General features: G+C 45.9%; 5 protein-coding genes across 6 annotated transcripts; all 5 read left to right on the top strand.

Annotated features, from left to right (window-relative positions):
* Positions 1–1,324: 1,324 nt before the first annotated feature.
* E1B28_011914 (uncharacterized protein) lies at positions 1,325–4,123 on the top strand. Its single transcript, XM_043156972.1, has 14 exons — positions 1,325–1,491; positions 1,546–1,598; positions 1,654–1,728; positions 1,788–1,988; positions 2,042–2,143; positions 2,201–2,342; positions 2,403–2,540; positions 2,593–2,831; positions 2,889–3,111; positions 3,165–3,268; positions 3,326–3,397; positions 3,464–3,504; positions 3,567–3,697; positions 3,755–4,123. Exons 1-14 carry the CDS (start codon positions 1,364–1,366, stop codon positions 3,819–3,821), a joined length of 1,716 nt encoding a protein of 571 aa, XP_043006787.1. The 5' UTR covers positions 1,325–1,363; the 3' UTR covers positions 3,822–4,123.
* A 1,235-nt stretch (positions 4,124–5,358) lies between these two features.
* On the top strand, positions 5,359–6,805 carry E1B28_011913 (uncharacterized protein; the record flags this gene model as incomplete). Its single annotated transcript, XM_043156971.1, has 3 exons — positions 5,359–5,498; positions 5,556–5,818; positions 5,886–6,805. The coding sequence occupies 3 exons, from the start codon at positions 5,359–5,361 to the stop codon at positions 6,803–6,805; spliced, it is 1,323 nt and encodes a 440-aa protein (XP_043006786.1).
* A 1,536-nt stretch (positions 6,806–8,341) lies between these two features.
* Positions 8,342–9,018, top strand: E1B28_011912 (uncharacterized protein). Its single transcript, XM_043156970.1, has 4 exons — positions 8,342–8,423; positions 8,483–8,531; positions 8,591–8,774; positions 8,835–9,018. The coding sequence occupies exons 1-4, from the start codon at positions 8,404–8,406 to the stop codon at positions 8,891–8,893; spliced, it is 312 nt and encodes a 103-aa protein (XP_043006785.1). The 5' UTR covers positions 8,342–8,403; the 3' UTR covers positions 8,894–9,018.
* Positions 9,019–11,380: 2,362 nt separating this feature from the next.
* Positions 11,381–13,666, top strand: E1B28_011911 (uncharacterized protein). Of its 2 annotated transcripts, XM_043156969.1 has the most exons (9): positions 11,381–11,506; positions 11,566–11,722; positions 11,823–11,976; positions 12,037–12,243; positions 12,317–12,676; positions 12,748–13,025; positions 13,087–13,396; positions 13,452–13,544; positions 13,651–13,666. In XM_043156969.1, the coding sequence occupies exons 1-8, from the start codon at positions 11,467–11,469 to the stop codon at positions 13,533–13,535; spliced, it is 1,590 nt and encodes a 529-aa protein (XP_043006784.1). In that variant the 5' UTR covers positions 11,381–11,466; the 3' UTR covers positions 13,536–13,544; positions 13,651–13,666. The 2 variants fall into 2 exon arrangements, with proteins under 2 accessions (XP_043006784.1, XP_043006783.1); XM_043156968.1 differs by lacking the exons at positions 13,452–13,544; positions 13,651–13,666 and having other exon boundaries at positions 13,087–13,420.
* Positions 13,667–15,395: 1,729 nt separating this feature from the next.
* Positions 15,396–15,758, top strand: E1B28_011910 (uncharacterized protein; the record flags this gene model as incomplete). The annotated part of the gene is made up of 3 exons (XM_043156967.1): positions 15,396–15,444; positions 15,505–15,706; positions 15,752–15,758. The coding sequence occupies 3 exons, from the start codon at positions 15,396–15,398 to the stop codon at positions 15,756–15,758; spliced, it is 258 nt and encodes an 85-aa protein (XP_043006782.1).
* Positions 15,759–17,148: the final 1,390 nt, after the last annotated feature.

Genomic DNA, 17,148 nt, shown 5'->3' with positions numbered 1-17,148 from the left:
GCATGAGTGCAGACATATTGCATCTTTTCACTAGCCATATACTGCTAAACGAGCGCGGAATTGAGATACCGCACTTATTAAATTATAGACGCCCGGAAAGTCGAGTGTAGTTTCCTTGCCATCCTGATCTACGGCCAACGATTCCTCTGATTCGTTGCATGTTCATAGTTCATAGCGTTGCAAAGCCTCGCGGCTGGTTTCATTCCATGCAGGACACCAGAACATTCCTGATTGATATTTGTTGCAATACGGGGGGCAACCCCAGTCGCCGATCGCTTTGGTAGGATATCTATATTTGTAAGAAATGGCGATAGAGTTGTTCGTCCCTGAAGCCTTGATTCGAGTTAAGTAATGGCGCGCTCGGACACCTCTCCGAAGGCTGTGACGCTGTATTTGAGAGCCATTCAATCGATAATGGTTGTTTCCCTTTCCCTTTAGACCATGGCGTGCCTCAGCGGGGTAAACACGGTGTAGTATCAAAGCATGTGCAGGCGCATGTTTTCGGGGTGGCGTACTGGCAGGCGAGGTCTTACCTTCTTTGAATTTCGCCCGGCCGAGCATAAGGGGCTGAACACCATGCTAGAACAAAAGAGAAAAGGTATACACGGGACCCTCGTAAACGGGTATGAACCAACCTAATAGCCGGTCGAAGAACTGACCTTGAACTTGAAGTGAAGTGATCTCCGGGGTCCAGTAAATTGCCGGAGCCTGTTTGAGTCGCAGGAATGCCGGCCCGGATCGCCAATGATATCTTTATCCTCAGCCTTTATTAACCCTCAAACACAGCTACACACTAAGCCAAATGCGAGTACCGCGTTCATTACAACGAGGCTGCAGCTGGCTATGTACGTTGAAATATTTTTTTGCTCAGTGGATGCTCACGGTGATAAGTGTTGTCCCGGGTTCTTTACTCGGAGTCGATTATTTTCGTAAAATACTAGATTCACCGTTCCACGACTGACATTTGACAGGACCTTCACCGCCCGTAGTACGCGGGGTTGGTGGGATTTACGATATCCTCATCTATGCTTCCCATGAAAAAAGAGAGACCTGGTAGTATTTCCCTTCCATTCCGTATCTCCATCGCCTTGTGACTGATTTCAGCCTGCCAAATCACTTCTTTATGAACGAAGCTGATGGAAGAACTGCGGCTTCATGTCCGGCGCTGCGGTCGCGTGTAAATCGCAGGAAAATAATCTTAGCGCACAGCCGTTCCAACTCCAATTGGTTGCAGGTAGAATGATTTGAAATTTGAATGCAATTTGAATGTTTACCGCACGCACGGTTATAAATGTCCGACACGAGGTTGCGCGCCCTAGCTGTCCCTTAGCTCCCTACCACCACCACCCTCCCAGAGTCTGTGATGAGGTTTTCCCTTCACCTCGTTACCGTCCCTATACTTTTTGCGTCATTCACCGGGGCAAATAACACAGGTGGCTCAAAATCTCAGTTTGTGACCACTCAGGATGGTCGATTCCACGTTAATGGGAGGTCAGCAAAGTTTTTTTTTCTCTGCGGGATCGATTCTTACTCTATTGTTTCCAGCGAGTTCAAGTGGATCGGTACAACAGCGTACTGGCTGCCCTCCTTGAATACAGGTATCTGTCGTTTAGCCATCATTTCCCCGATTTTTCTCAATCCATTTTTCACCAGAGCAAGACATCAATGATACTTTGACCAATATAGCTGCTGCTGGGATCAAGGTGGTGAGAACGTGGGCCTTCAACGGTACGTTTTGCTCCTGTCAGCACCATAACCACATGTCCTTGACGCTCCACTCATGCCAGACGTCGAAACGATTCCTACGAATGGAACTTGGTTCCAATTGGTTTCCAACGGGACTACGACTGTCAACACCGGTCCGAATGGGTTGCAAAAACTGGACATGGTCATGAAGCATGCGGAACGACTTGGACTTTACATCATGCTCTCTCTGACGAATAACTGGAATCCGCGTGAAAAGATCGATGGTCTTGCACAGTCTATCCGTAAGTTTGTCTGCTGATACTGCATAATACCGATCTCATTAAAAGTATGGCAGAGGGCCTTGAGAATGACGTTCGAGCTAGGAAACTGTGGGACCGTGATGTAACTCCTGGTACCAACAACTCGCTTCCTAGGAACTTCCTTAGTAATGATTATGGTGCGTTCTTCAAATTCTAACGTTGTCAAGTGAATAACTGTTCATTTCGGGTTGTAGGTGGTATGGATGTATATGTGCGCCAGTTCGGCCTCAAGACGCACGACGAATTCTTCACGAATAAGACACTCAACGACATTTTCAAGAATTATACGACGCAGATCGTGTCACGTTATAAAGACTCCCCTTCCGTCTTCTCCTGGTGCGTCTGCTCTCCTTTACACGTATTATACATCCGCTAATCATACCGGTATTGAAACAGGGAACTAGCAAACGATCCGAGATGCAATTCTAGCTTGAGCGCCTCTCCAGGATGTGAAAGTCGAAACATAACCCGGTGGCACGCAGACGTAGCTCAACATGTTCGCTCGGTCGACCCCAACCACTTGGTTTCTTCTGGGTTCGTATCTCTCATTACCATGAAACAACCATCCACTCTAACGAATATTCAGTAACCAAGGTTTCTTCTGTATGGAATGTCCGAAGCTTTTCGATCTACCTCCACCTCCACCCCCACCTCAGACTTCACCCACACCTGAATCGCGTAGAAGCATTCCTGTTCCTCTCACCAAGGAGAAGCTCTTACAGGAACGACGAGAACGGTGGAAAAGGACCAGGGCTACTGCTATCAATGTAGGAAAGCTCAAGAGCGGAGGGATGAATATTCGTGGCGGTCAATGGAAAGCTACACGTACGTCATGATCATTTTTCATGAGTAAATGGCAATTCCTCTAACCATGATATCTAGCAACCAGAAGACAGGTTGACGCTGGAATGGGCTCCGCATTTGACGGCAGTCACGGTGTTGACAGTCAAGATATTCTAGCCATCCCGGAGATCGGTTTCAGCTCATTCCAGCTTTTCCCCGATCAGAACAGCTACGGAGTCGACGATCCCAACCTTTCCCCATTCGATAATGCGGTCCAGAATGGTGTGGACTGGATTAATACGCATGCAAGAGCTGCCCAGATGTATGTAAGACCTCGTGAAACAGTCACCGTTCTCTTAACGCCCTCTTCAATAGCTTGCAGAAACCCGTCGCTTTGACAGGATTTGGTCTCGTTACCCAAGCCAACGCCCCGGCGTTCGTACCATTCAACTCCTCCACAGCTCCCTTCAGCAACCAAGGTCAGTCCCTTGAATATTCGTCTTTTCCGACATTGACCCGTTGGCTTTCCCTAATAGGATCAGGGGGCACGCAAGAGTTCGGTGCCACGGATCAGCAACGTAACGACGCATACGACACTTGGATGAACAGTATGTATAACCTACAATTCGAGAAGTTGATTTCACATTAGTTAACCCATCCACACTCCACAACAGCCGGAATAGACGCTGGTCTTGAGGGCATCATTCAATATCAGGTGGGGATCTTTTGGCGTTTTCTCAATAAGGGAATTTATACTAAAGATGGCCGCGTATCTAGTGGGGACAAAGTGGACTGACCACTCAACCTGGCACTCCCATCTCACCCAACATCGATGGCACTACCTCGAGCCCGAACGTCGACTCGGCCGGACAGTCTCCCAACGACGGTTACTCTATCAATGGCGTCGGGTACGTTCTTTCCGTTTCATTCCTAATTGAATGCTCAGTGGCTGACCGGTTTTGTAGTCAAAGCGGTGTTCAGGGTGTTATTTCCGATGCGGCGCAAGAGATCGGAAATGTACTTATCGGTTGAAAAACGCCATAAGTTTTTCAAAACGTAGTTCCAGTATCTTCAACCATGTTACGTTGGAGACTCCTGGTATCTTTTATTGACTCGGACAGTCGGACTTTTGATTTTTGTTTGTGGTATCAACTTATGTAATTACTCGTAAGTTAAGTATCATTACAGACGGACTATTGAATTTTTTTAGTTTTATTTATCATAAATGAACCAGATCTGAGGACAATGGAATACGGAGGTCTACCTACAATACAATTACGATACACTATCAGCATATTTAAATCAGAAGTCGTGGGTATTGATATCAAATTGGCCCATATTGAGCTATTGCCTCAACGTCCCAAAAACAGCATCGTGGACGGCGGGGAACTGAATCTGTCGGTGCTGCTGCCTTTATTTGATACGCTGAAGAATATGATACTTTCATGGTGACTGAGGAAATATACGCGAGGGTTGGAAGGCAATAAAAGTGCGTTCCGAACGTTCAGTGGTTCACCGCTTGCTTTTGCTGCCACCCACTGTTCCCAACTTCCATTCCAAGTACATCCATACGATCTAGAGCTTTGATACTTAAGTATATGTATGGTTCTAGCGAGACTGGATTGAGCCAAGCGTGCGCCAAGTACTCTACAGTCTACAGCAGCTACCCATAATCAACCCCATCATTCATATTGCTCGGTTCTGGGAACACGCGCCAAACCAATCAGGCGATAATTTCGGTGTTTTGTATCCAATGTTTTGGATTTCCTGGATCTCGCTCCCACATACCCCTTCCAGTGATTTTCGCTTGTAGAACCTATCCTCTTCACTTGAAACTGAGAAAATACGCGCATGAACCCCGACTACAACAAGATTTTGCGACTCCCCAAGCCTGGTTGCAAAACGCCGCAGTCTCTCCATGAGGCGACTCGTTCCAACTCTCACACGAAGTGACGGGCGTCGGAATCGCAGCGGTTACATTTCCTTGATTTCTTAGCGCTCAGACAGACGCCCAGGAGCAGTCCAGCTGTCATCACTGTCATCAATCGTAGCGTGATTGCCACGACCCCCGTTTTCGTTATTCGGTCATGGAGGATTGAGCTAGCGCACTTCGAAGATGACTTGAGGATTTCCCTACTGGGCAAGGAAAGTTTGTTTCTTTCGCCGATCTTTTGGAGTTTACATGTCAGGGCCTCTTCGAGGGAGCACCCGTTCATTTGGCTGTTTAGAGACGGCTACTAGTGATCGCCCGGCCCGAAAGTTGGAGCAGCTGATCGGCATTGATCAGATGAAACTGGAGCCGGGGGCTGGAGCCTTGATATATCGGCCCGGTCCCTCCTGACTTCCCCGGCCTTAGCAACATGGTCAAATTCACAGGCCATGATGTATTCTATTCTCTCACTTACTCCTTCGAACGATGATTTTGGTGGTGCTCCAGTGGCTCTCGAGTTAGTATTGTTAGGACGCAAAACTTGCTTACTGAACTTAGCTGTGTCAAACAAGGGTGGGAAAATTACACGTGACCTTCAACGGGCCCTTGGCTCCTATTCCCACTTTGTTGTTCCCACCCATGCCTTCCATCGAGCACCAAATACAGAGTGTTCGAGAAGCAGTGGGAAAATCTGACCCGTGGACTTCTGGTACAATTCAGGTTCCTCTTGATAGCCTCGACATCTTCTATCTTCATAAATCTGATCCTCCACAATCTCAGTAAGCAGCAAAATCATTCTCGGTCCGAACGTTAAAAACCCTTTTTTCATCTAATAGTCATATCAAGTTAACGGCGACCGCCTCTGATGAAGACCTCGATAAATTAACGGCTTCATGTGATAGAGCTACCTTTGGACGCGAAAAAGAAGACGTGCTGGATGAGTCCTATCGAAAAGCAGGGAAACTCGACCTCAATTATTTTACCTCCAAACTCGACTCTCGTGTCATCGAATTGATACCAAAGATCACACCTCATCTATTGAAAGGAGAAGATTCAGGAAGAGACGTTGAAGCTGAGTTGTACAAATTGAACGTTTACGGTCCGTAGTTGCCTTTGTGCATTTTTGGTTCAGAAGTTATCGACGGATGATCTTCGTCGCTTTCTAGACAAGGGAAGTTTTTTTCGCGTACACAAAGATACTCCTCGAAGCAAACGCATGTTCGGCTCGTTTGTCATAGTCTTTCCCACCCTCCATACCGGTGGCCAACTCGTTCTCCATCACGACGGAAAAGAGCTCAATTTTGACTCTAGCACCGTTATATCCAACTCTGCCTCGCCTGAGGACACTGTCGCGTACATTGCATTTTTCTCCGACGTCGAGCACGAGATATTACCTGTCACTTCTGGCTATCGGATCACGCTAACCTACAATCTCTATTTCTCCGAATCCCCCCGTCGTAGCCTCCCCACACGCAACTCGAACAAGGTTTCCGAGTTGAAGGAAAGTCTTTCCGTTCTTCTCAACAACCCGCAATTCCTCCCTAAAGGTGGTCTACTTGGATTCGCGTTATCCCATTGGTACCCTATCAGTCCTGGAAGCGGAGAAAGCCTCGATTGGGTACTGGATGTACTCAAAGGGGAAGATGCAGTTATACGCTCAGCCTGCGAAGACCTAGATCTCTTTCTTTCCGTCAAGTCGGTCCTAACGGAAAAAAAGGTGGACGAGTACTATTACTCAGCTTGGGACCACGGAAGGATCTTGCTCGACTACGCAGTTGATTTCACCAAGCACGGAGAGAACGGACTGACAATGATAAAGCACATGCTATACGAAGAAGGAGGAACGCTTATCCATCCTTACGATGAAAAGCTTTGTTATAGGGCTTGGAAGGACTGTACTCCTTCAAAGGCTATTGCTTGGATTACGGATTTGCAGGATGGTAGGGCGGGATATAAGTCGTTGTATATTGCTTTTGGGAATGAGCCGAGTCCGGAGTTTGAGTATATTACGTTGAGTCTGGTTGCTGCTTTTGGACCTGTGGGGGATAGGAAGAATTGGTCGTTGTACAAGGCGGAGTCCGAGTAATCGTTCTTGTTACAAGTAACCTGTTTGTGTTTTAGATGGTCTTTCGAAGAAAACGCTACAAAATACAGCTAGGTGACTGTGATGAGAGGCTCAAGAAAGCGGGGTTTGGTTGAATCCAAATCAGCTACTCCGGTTGAACGGGCAGTGCATGGCTGATTTTTCTTTTGATGGCAATCTTTCGCCCACTGAAATATGACTTTTCTCAATGATACGTCGTGTTCGAGCGCTTGCGATAATATAAGCAAAATCCGGCTGGATCTCTGAAAGTAAAAGATAAGAGGGGCATCATGCGAGCGAGAGAGCTTGCAGTTACGTCCGCTCGATCGGATATCGACGTGGTGGCTGGATTAAGTGCCAGTTCCATAAAGGAAAACGTATGCAAGGATAATAATCAGTACAGAAGTCGCGTAGAGTGCAACCAAAGCTCGGAAACTTGCTAGAAGAGACTCGGCTGGTGAGAGAGTGACTGACATCCCATGATTGAGGAAAAGTCCGATGATTGCCTTGAGGCCGAGATTTGGCTGACATTGACGGAGTCACTTCTACCAACGATGCTACGCCCCATTCATATTGCATTTCATGTGTATCGTTGCTAAGTATCAAGCATTGGGAAAGGAAATTGTAAGTATCTGGTGAGGAAGGGAAAAAAAATGTTGATTTTCAAATAGCCGAGAGCGCCGAACGGCCCAGGAGCTCTGTAAAGCAAGCAGCCGCACACGGCTCACGGTGACGTAGCTTTCGCAACAGTTTCTGATGGAATTTTTCGGCTGTCTGCGGCAAAGATCCGGCTCGCAAAGCCAGCAGGCCAACCTAGTGTTAGTGACCACAGTAAACTCTGTAATTTGGGAGATATTCTTCGTGCGATCAGGTGTCGTCTGTATTCGGTACTCGGTGAGTTTACGTTCTACAGGGTCATAAATAACCGTACAAGCTTAAGCCGTACAATCAGAGGGTTTGTGCATTGGCCCCTGATTTTTCCAATACCGTGGCGGATTTCATACGGGTTATGCCGATCTGCGTCGATCTGTTAATAACAGCTTGTTTGGTAATTAGGACGACGATTCGAGCACGAAGAAACTGAATGGGTAATGACAAGCACGCCATTATGTTCGTACGCTTAGCAGACCAATCAATCTTTTACCAAAAGATGAAATGACACTCCGTGGTCAGCTCGGCATTTTTGGCGTACGGTTTGGAACTGGATTTGGGTACAAGTCATGACGGAGTACGATACCGTAACACTGCTAATAAGTATGATTAATTGATTCCCTACGTGCCGGAATACGTAGTGAACTGGTGGAATAGACGCTTTGCCTGTGGCTAAACTTTAGCGTTCGTCTGATCGCTTGAAGAGCAATCAATGTATTCGGACACAGGAGGATCCTTGTGGGTCCAACCTCGCGCGCGACGCATTTGTTGCGTCATTATGACGTCACGAAGAAAGGATTGTTGTTTTCTTTCTGTCGTCCAAACATGGAACCAAACAAGTCGTCAGGTATATAAGGCTTCAAGTCTTTCGTGAAATCGCAACCCACTTCTCTACTCATTACCACCACCACAATTCACCTTTTACAACCAAACCAAACTTTTCAATCATTATGTCGTCCGGCGAACCCAAGTACGCGCTCTCACCGTCGTTATCGCTGTTCTCAGTGCTTACTGTCTATTCGTGTATAGCAAGACCTCTGGCCAAATGCATTCTACCAAGGGTACCGTGGTTGAAGCCGTAAGTCTCTCTTTCAAATACGCCATCGCTCTTGGGTACTCATCCACTTCCATAAACAGATCGGCAATGTCACCGGTCTAGAATCGTGGCAACAAAGCGGAAAGGAAGAACACGCCCAAGGCGAAGCCGAATACAAGGCTGCTCAGGCGAAGGGTTACGCAGAGGGGGTTTCCGACCGCGTCGGAGGATATAAGGACTCTGTCGTTGGCGCTGTTACCGGCGACAAGTCTCAGCAGGCTGCTGGTACGTTGCACTCCCTTTTTGTCCAACCTCGGAATTTGCTGATGGGTTTACCTTTTGCAGGAAATGTTCAACAAGAGAAGGGAAAAGCTCAGACCGAAGTTAACAAGCCGTCGACTTGAAGACTTTGTGGGATCTGGAGAATTGCATTATTCTAGCTTATCGATTCAATGTAACGCATACAGTATGTACACTTATACCCAGCGTGATATGTTTCAGAATCTTTCCAACAACTTTCCAATGGCTGAACCCGATTAGGCGCACTAAGTGGCTGTGTAATAAGCGCAGGTCGGTGTTGCCGGTTTACCTGACGCGTGGATATTCGCTTTTTCAACCTGTGTCAAACGGCGTTCTTATTCTTTTACTAAAGCGGCCTCAAGCTTCATCTGTAACACTCTCAATATCCTCAAAACCACACGAAATATGAAAGGCTAATGTGCTATCTGTTCAACAACTTTTCCTTTCAGCTTGTTTTCAGCTAATCTTTTTTTTTTCAGAACTTTATTGGGGAAGGACTATGTACTTCAATGCGCAAGACGGTAGTACAAAGGCTGCTCATAACTACGAGGGGAAGGAAAAGATTGGATTCATTTAGAGCGGTGGCTGGTAGGTGTTCCTATCTAAACGAATCCAATCCTTCTTTGATATCAATGAGCTTTTGCCGTAGCCAATACTGCGGGAGATAACGTCGTCAAAGCATAAATCCGAGATCAGTCCTCGGAAAGGGAGTCGAGGCGAGACAGAGTGAGGGCTTAAGCGCTTATGGATGGAGAATCGAGGGCTTATGGTGAGTTACCCGTGCTGGCTTTCGCCAATTACTTTCACTAATGACTCTTTCCCTCTTTCCCTTCATCAACTGCAATCAGAATTCAATTCCTTGAACGTATGAAGCACGGAGAACAAGATCACAGCTAAAAATAATGAAAAAGAAAATCGAACGCAGTCAATGAACGAGGAGGTGGAAGGAAGGTTTTGGCTACGGGCAATATCTATCAAGACGGTCAGTTATTGAAGATCTGAGCCGAAACCTCAATTAACCTCGGTACTCGTACTTTAATGACTTGGAGTACGATCAACAAGCTGTTGAGCGGTGCGAAACATGTCGTATGTTTCTCGAAGTGGTTGAAGGGGCCATTCGCCGCAAGTGAGAGGCCTGGTTAGTATTCCAAGGGGTTTTGCATGCTGATGACTCTTGTTTATTTCCATATCTTAGCCTGAGGTCCATTCGAAGGACTGGAGAGAGAGGATGATAGATCATAGAACGTCACGCCAAGCGCCGGCGCCGATCTCAAATTTAGTCAAAGGCATCCCCGTACATCCAATCTAGATTCCGTTCTGACTCAAAATAGTAATCATAGCGCTCGCTACTTCATCGCTCGGATTATTGGAATGTACGGCTTGGCTAGGTATGTGGTGGACATCCACGTCGAGTTGAAGTGTTGACGTTGGATTTACATGCACAAACTACGGATCCGTAGGATAAGATGATGCGGCAGAAGACGAGCGAGGACTATGTATTGTCGGTATGTGAGCCGACGCAGATCTTTCTACTCCATCTTTGGCTTTATCCTTCTGCTTACAAGCTAACTGGTGCCTGCCATAGCGACGCGTGGAGGGTGACGATGATGGTATGTTCCGGAACAATCACTCTATCATGAGGTAATGGCAACCTCGGTATTCAATTCATCCCCTCCTCCTAGCAGACGTAGCCCCTCCTTTTCGAGTCCTTCGGGAAGCTTGAGAACTCCCTCACACAACATGTTCTTTAGCGCCCATTCCAACTGATTGCAGCTGAAATTTGTCGCAAAGCTACCTGTCATTTTGACTTATTTCACGGTTCTATCAGACATGCGCACTTCACGATGCATTCTTCCTCTCAACGCCGGAAATTGCTTCTCCTGACGGGAAATTGACAACCAACGGGAACTGGTGGTGTAGCTTGCCATACGAGGAAGGTGTGTGAGGAAGACGATTATGGGTGTTCCAAGTAACATTTACTCTGTCCGAATGGCGAGGTAATGACAATCCCGGTACTCAAATCACCCCTGGCAGATGTAGAGCCTCCCTCCCCAGGCCTCCGCGAAGCTTGAGAAACTCCTTGGTACAAGTTGAATACAACATGCCTTAGTAGCGCTCATTTGACTTGCCGCTGAAAACATGCATTTGTGCATTCCTATCCAGCGGTCTGATCGGAGTTCATGTTAGGAAGTTATTTGTCATTCTGACTGGTTCGATAGTTCTTCTCTGGCGACTCGAGGAATGTCAAGAAATCTTCATAGCTTCACTGACTATGAACTCAAGTTACGATAGTAGTAACACATCCCAAAAGGAGGGTGAAGTGTACTTATAAAACGTGCGTCATTCTTCAGCCTCTATTATCCTGGCAAAAACTCTGAGCGCTCAAATCCCCAGGCCGCAGCAGGCCTCAGACGTAAACCGGGCTTTACTATTGCTCCGGGCTGTGGCTGGATAAGGCTAAAGGCAAGAGTATGCTTCGGAAAAGGAAAATACGCGTGGCGGTCATGTGGGCCGTGAGGTAAGGTGATGATAAGAAATGGCGTGTTACACTATCCCAGGCTTCATTTACGTGGATATTAAACGTCGTCCATCGATTGTGATATCTATCCATCTCACCCCTCCGTACCTCCTAGTACTTGACCCGCAAAGGTATCTTACATCACGTGAACGGATTAGAATGGTGAAACATGTCCTTCTTTATACAGCACAAGCATGGGGTGAGCATCAATCACTCACTTCAAACTGACAATATTGAATGACATCCACCTAATACTAGGACACACGAAACCTCTAGTATCCCTGATGATCTTAATTGCCGAGTCGCATTCGGACGTCGTGTTTACATTCATAACCAACGTCATGTATCCAAAAATCATAGCCGAGCTCGGGAAGCTACCAAAAGAGAGATACGAGAAGGTCCAAGGACAAATCCAGTAAGCCAATGTTTATTCAATATCTCCACATCGGGAAAAAAACTTGAATCTCTTTCGAGAGAATAGGATCTAACTGTTAACATGACCTTCGATTTTGCAGTGTGATACACATCCATAACCCTACCATGGGGCCTTTCGCCTATCCTGGACTCATAGACGCAATCAGGCGATTGTACAGATGCGAATATCTCACTTGCGCTACTTCAGGGAGAACGACAACCGGGCTGCCTAAACCTTGTCTTGCTATTATCGACGTGAGTACCCCTCCAGCACAATTCCTCATTTGTTTTTGGAACTCACCTAAACCTTCCAAGCCATTCGTAACTTTCGCGATAGATGCTATCTGTCAAATACGGGCATCTCCGAAAGAACTCCCAATTTTTTGTTGGATGTCTTCGCCTGTTGGCGCCATGATCCGGGCGTTTGGTCCTCAATATCTAGGCGGAAGGGGGGATATCACTGTGGAAGTCGATAAACTTGTTTCTGAGACTGGGAGGGATCGAGCGGAGGTTGCGATTGAGGTGAGCCTTTCTTCTCACCCTCAAGACTCTCGTTTTAGTACCTGGATGGGAAGATTTGACTTGGATAATGAAGGTGTTCTCTAACGTCAAAGGGGAAGTCGTCACCATGCCAGGGTATCCACCCATGTTTGACTACGAATGGTTCCAGCAAGAGGTTGATCTCGGTATGACTACCCATTTTCTTCGTGCGGGAAGGGAGAGCATCCATAAAGCAGAGGGAACATTGTTCGTAACAGCCTCTGTCATTGAACGAGAGGCGATAGAAGCGATGAAAGAGTATTTCTGGGGGATGGGGAAGCGTTTGGTTCCTGTTGGACTGGTGTCAAGTATGATGATGCCGGATGTTCAGGTTTCCAGTGATACGGACGATGAAGTGGTCGTTACGTTCTTGGATAAAATATATAAGGAACAAGGGGAGAAATCCTTATTCTATGTTTGTCCTTAATCTCCAACTCTGACATCTTGACTCTAATTACTTCCCTCCCCCTTTCTGCATTCTTATAGGTCTCCTTCGGTTCAGTCTGGTGGCCCAAAGACGCCACAAAGGTATACGCTGTCATTGACGAACTGATCCAAAGACGCACTCCGTTCATCCTTGGCCACGGATCTCCAAGGGCTAACGTTCCCGAAGAGGTCAAATCAAAAATTGCAGTTTCTGGGATTGGTTTAGAAGTAAAATGGGCGCCTCAGGAGACGATTCTACGGCACCCAGCCACCGGATGGTTCATAACGCATGGTGGATGGAATAGTGTTCAAGAGGGGTTACAGTACAAGGTGCCTTTGTGAGTGTGTTCATTCGTCCTCAACGCACGAATCAGTGACGCTTATCCATCTCTTCAATAGAATATTTTGGCCTATGAGTGGGGATCAACCTATGAACGCTTCACTCATGACGCTCAAGCATCGAGCTGGTTTTCAGCTGATATCAGTTCGTACCGGGAAACATACAAAACGGCCGTATCGGTGTGATTACGAACCATCATTTAGTGTCGAAGCGGTCCGGGAGGAGTTTCGACTTATGGTAGAGAAATGCAGAGGAGAAGATGGCCGAATGGTTAGAGCTAACTTTGAACAGCTCCGAGAGGCGGTTTTGCATCTTTGGGACATTGAAGGAGGAGAGGCTAGAGTGGAGATTGAAGAGTTCTTAAAAGCCGTACGTATCGTGGATTCTTAACGGAGAGTAGTGATGGCCAATTACAACTAGACAGACTGACGTGATAGTTCGGAGATTTGATGAAGCGTCCTCCTTTAAAGTATGGTCAGGTTTGAGATCCGTCTTCGTGCTGACCTGAAATGCACAAGTAAGTTCGGTCTCGCAAACTTTGCTTCTAGAATTGAAAACCCGGTCTGATATCGCTCAATCCCGGCCTTGAACATTCGGAATTATTCGAATTTCGAACGCTCTAGCACTACTAGTTGGGCACCTAGGGTTGTTTGTACAGGCGGGTTAGGGGGTTAACCAAAGCTTCGCCCCCTTCTGTCTATATCTTTGAAATGTCGGCGCTCAACCTCTCAGCGTTAGCCCCGATAGTTCAACCATCTTTGCCTCTGATCCTATTCAATGTCTGCCGGAAATCTTTGGAAAACAGGGGTTCGACATCGCAATTATAAGCTCTTTTGGTATTCTCGCGATTCCGGACAGAGATCAACTCCAAGCCAGCACCATGCTTGTGCATGAGGGCAGAACGATAATAGGATTGTACTTGATATGAAATCCCTTGAACATGAAGAGTGTTACATCCATGTGGGAATTTTCATGGTACACTTTATATATTACTTTCTTATTTGTCTCTCTTTGCCCTATCGGCAATCACTCAATCCTTTTCAACTTAGATAATACCACGTTCATCAGACTCCATACGTGTCTGATCCACTTCAATTTTTTTAATTTCTACTTTACTATACTTACATCGGTTTCCACCTCATAAAGGTTCTTGAGGGCAAGAACCTTAAGAGTGTTGGGAGCGTCTATGGGCGCCTCCTGTTATCACTTGGCTACCATTTATATACTTGCACGTTACATCTCCCTCCTCATCCTTTACTATCATAGTATCTGGTTTGAGGAGGTATGTTCTTTCTATTCTTGATGCTGTACTACATTACTGATACTATATACATTACCAGCTATACTAACTTCATGTTGTCTGCTCTAGGTAATGTCTAATATCACCTAAGCCTCCCAATAAAACCTTTATATTAGTGGGGTAGATACAATACATGTTGACTTCTTACCTGTAGAGTGTATCATTGAGTCTCTTACCTGCAGGAAGCCCCCAACCAGACCTCTAAGATCTCCCTTCAATAACTTCAGCAGTGTACACATGCCCTCGGCAGTTAATACGCTGATCAGCCCAAGATAAATTGTCATCATCTGTAAGTCTGACCTAAGTCCGAATCTCCGTTGATAATGAAAATGCCGATTATCACCATCACCACTGGCAACGTTCAACAGTCGCTGTTCCATCACATCACCCTCAGTGTTCTTCCCAACATGTTGCCATCTCCTCAATCCAACAACTGTCGGCGTTCACCATTGTCAAATTCCTTTTCAAGCTTGTTCTTAGTGTTGTACTCACTGTTTCCCATGCCTCTCTCCTTGCCTTCAGCCTGCCTTCGTCATTTGCTCTTACCTGTGACGAGCACCCAGCAAGACCTTCAAGATCCCATCTTCGACAACTCCATCATCATCTGAGCAGCATATATTACCTGTGAGAATTATCCAGCACATCTGCCAAGATCTTACCCTCACTTGCCCAGTGCAAGCAAGTCCGGCACCAGCAAGGCCACCTAGATTTCACCTCCAGGCCAGTCATCCCAGCACCAGCAAGACTGCCAAGATCTGTATACCATTGTCATGGCCGACTTACCCATGAAAAGCTTATCTGCACCAGGCAAGACCTTCAAGATCTCTCGTTCAACAATTCAACACCTACACAGTGTATCTGCTTTCAACAACTCAACACCATGCTCCAATCCGCCATTCATCCATTGTCTTTTCTTGCAAGGTATTCTCTCCATTACTCCTCAAGCAGCAAGCAGCCATCGTCGTTCCAATGGGAAAGGGTGGGTCGAAGAGGGTAAAAGTGAGCTACCGCAGTTGCACACGCACTGGAAATGGAGCACAAAAGGAAATCAGACGATTGAACCGCACTATGGACTCTCTCGAGCGAGAGCATGAAGTCTATCACAGGCATTATAGTGGTGAGCTTCACATTAACTATCTGCATCATATTTGAACTCAGACTATCCTACTTTCATTAGGTCTAAGCTTTGAAGCCAGAGACATTATGAATGGCACTCGAATCCCTGCAAATGACATCGATGTTGACGACGACGATGACATTGATTTCCCAATTCTTAATGTTAACGACCTATCTATTTTCCCTCCCAGCGAAGAGGCTCTACTTCAGACCCATGAAGAAAGAGAGTATGAAGAGATCCTGAGCTCATTATTAGCAAAGAGGTGTGTCTTTAGGCATTTTTAAACTCAAGAACCTTTATCAAACAGTAATTGACACCCTGATGATCGTGATTGTTCTGACCGGATCCAGAAGCAGGTGGATTCCTGGGCAAGTCAATGCCTGAGCTTGTCTGCACATATCTCACATATCTCGCCAATGGCCCTCCTGTGAATAAGGACAATGAGCCAGTGTGGTCCATTCCTGTCATCAGCTTTGAAGGTGAGCTCATTTTATTTTAGTTATCCCCCAACGTAAACCTGAACTACATTAGAGAACAGGGAACATGACATTTTCCATCATGCAGGCTCAACATCAATCCCTATATTTCTCGCAAGGCATGGCTTCCTTGGTTGCAGCCCTGATATCGTGCTCAAAATTGGATTTAGCCTTAATATGCACATTTTTAATCATTTTATTAACATTTAAGTTATAAAATAAGGGAATGTAGGACTAGGGTGAGCCCAAACTACTAGTCAAAGCACAAGCCTCTACATGAGACTTTAGCAGTACGAAAAGTACAGAATCGGAAAGATGAGAGACTTCATGAGGTTTCGAAAAGGGTAGAAACTTCAAGAAGCAGCCTCTTAAAAACCTTCATATTTTGAATAGAAGGCCTTGTCTTACTTGTGGAATGCTTGGGGCGAACATAGGGAATTTATTGAACACTTTTGTTATGAACTGTTCACTTTTCAGGCCCACCATACCCTGCTAACCAGCATACAGGACCCCCAGCAATTTTCCTAAGTCCTAATCTTATCATAGTTCCTCCTTATCAGCAACCTCCACTCAATTCACATGTGATATCCCCTCAGCAGCCTTATCTGAGATACAGCACATTCATTACAGCCTTACGACTCACTCTACAGTCACTCTCTATCAATATTTCCCATGTTATCTCTTCACTAAGTATATATTTCACTCATACACAGTTATTCTGACTCAATCCTTTATCTTTCCATTCATTTACATAGTAAACCTAGTTATACATAGATAAGTAAACTGACTCATACATAGATAACAGTAGAGTATATAAACTCTGAGGTTTTGGCACCAAAACCTCAACCTCAATATTTTTAACTGTTCTTAACCCTTCACTCTGTAACCCATTTAACTTCTCATAGTAGTGCTGAATTATATTCTGTAGTGTGAAACTATTATTCCAGCCAGCTTTTAAGCTAGACATCACCCAACAGCCAGCCTTCAGGCTAGACACCCTCAACAGCCAGCTTCTAAAGCTAGACAACAACCCAACACAACCTCTAACTACATACATTTTACTTCCTAATCACCCCTCATAAGTAGAGACTACAGGTTTAGTTACTGAGTCCTAACAACTTTACTTGAACTTCACGAAGTATTGTTGGACAACTCGGACTTATGTGGACTTAGGATAGAAATATCTGATTCCCATGAAGTTATAGGAAAAGGAAAGGATTACAATGTT

Source organism: Marasmius oreades, chromosome 7 (genome assembly GCF_018924745.1).
Source record: "Marasmius oreades isolate 03SP1 chromosome 7, whole genome shotgun sequence".
Taxonomy (NCBI): Eukaryota; Fungi; Basidiomycota; class Agaricomycetes; order Agaricales; family Marasmiaceae; genus Marasmius; species Marasmius oreades.
The sequence above is the reverse complement of the archived record's forward strand: the minus strand, read 5'-3'. Positions and strand labels throughout refer to the sequence as shown.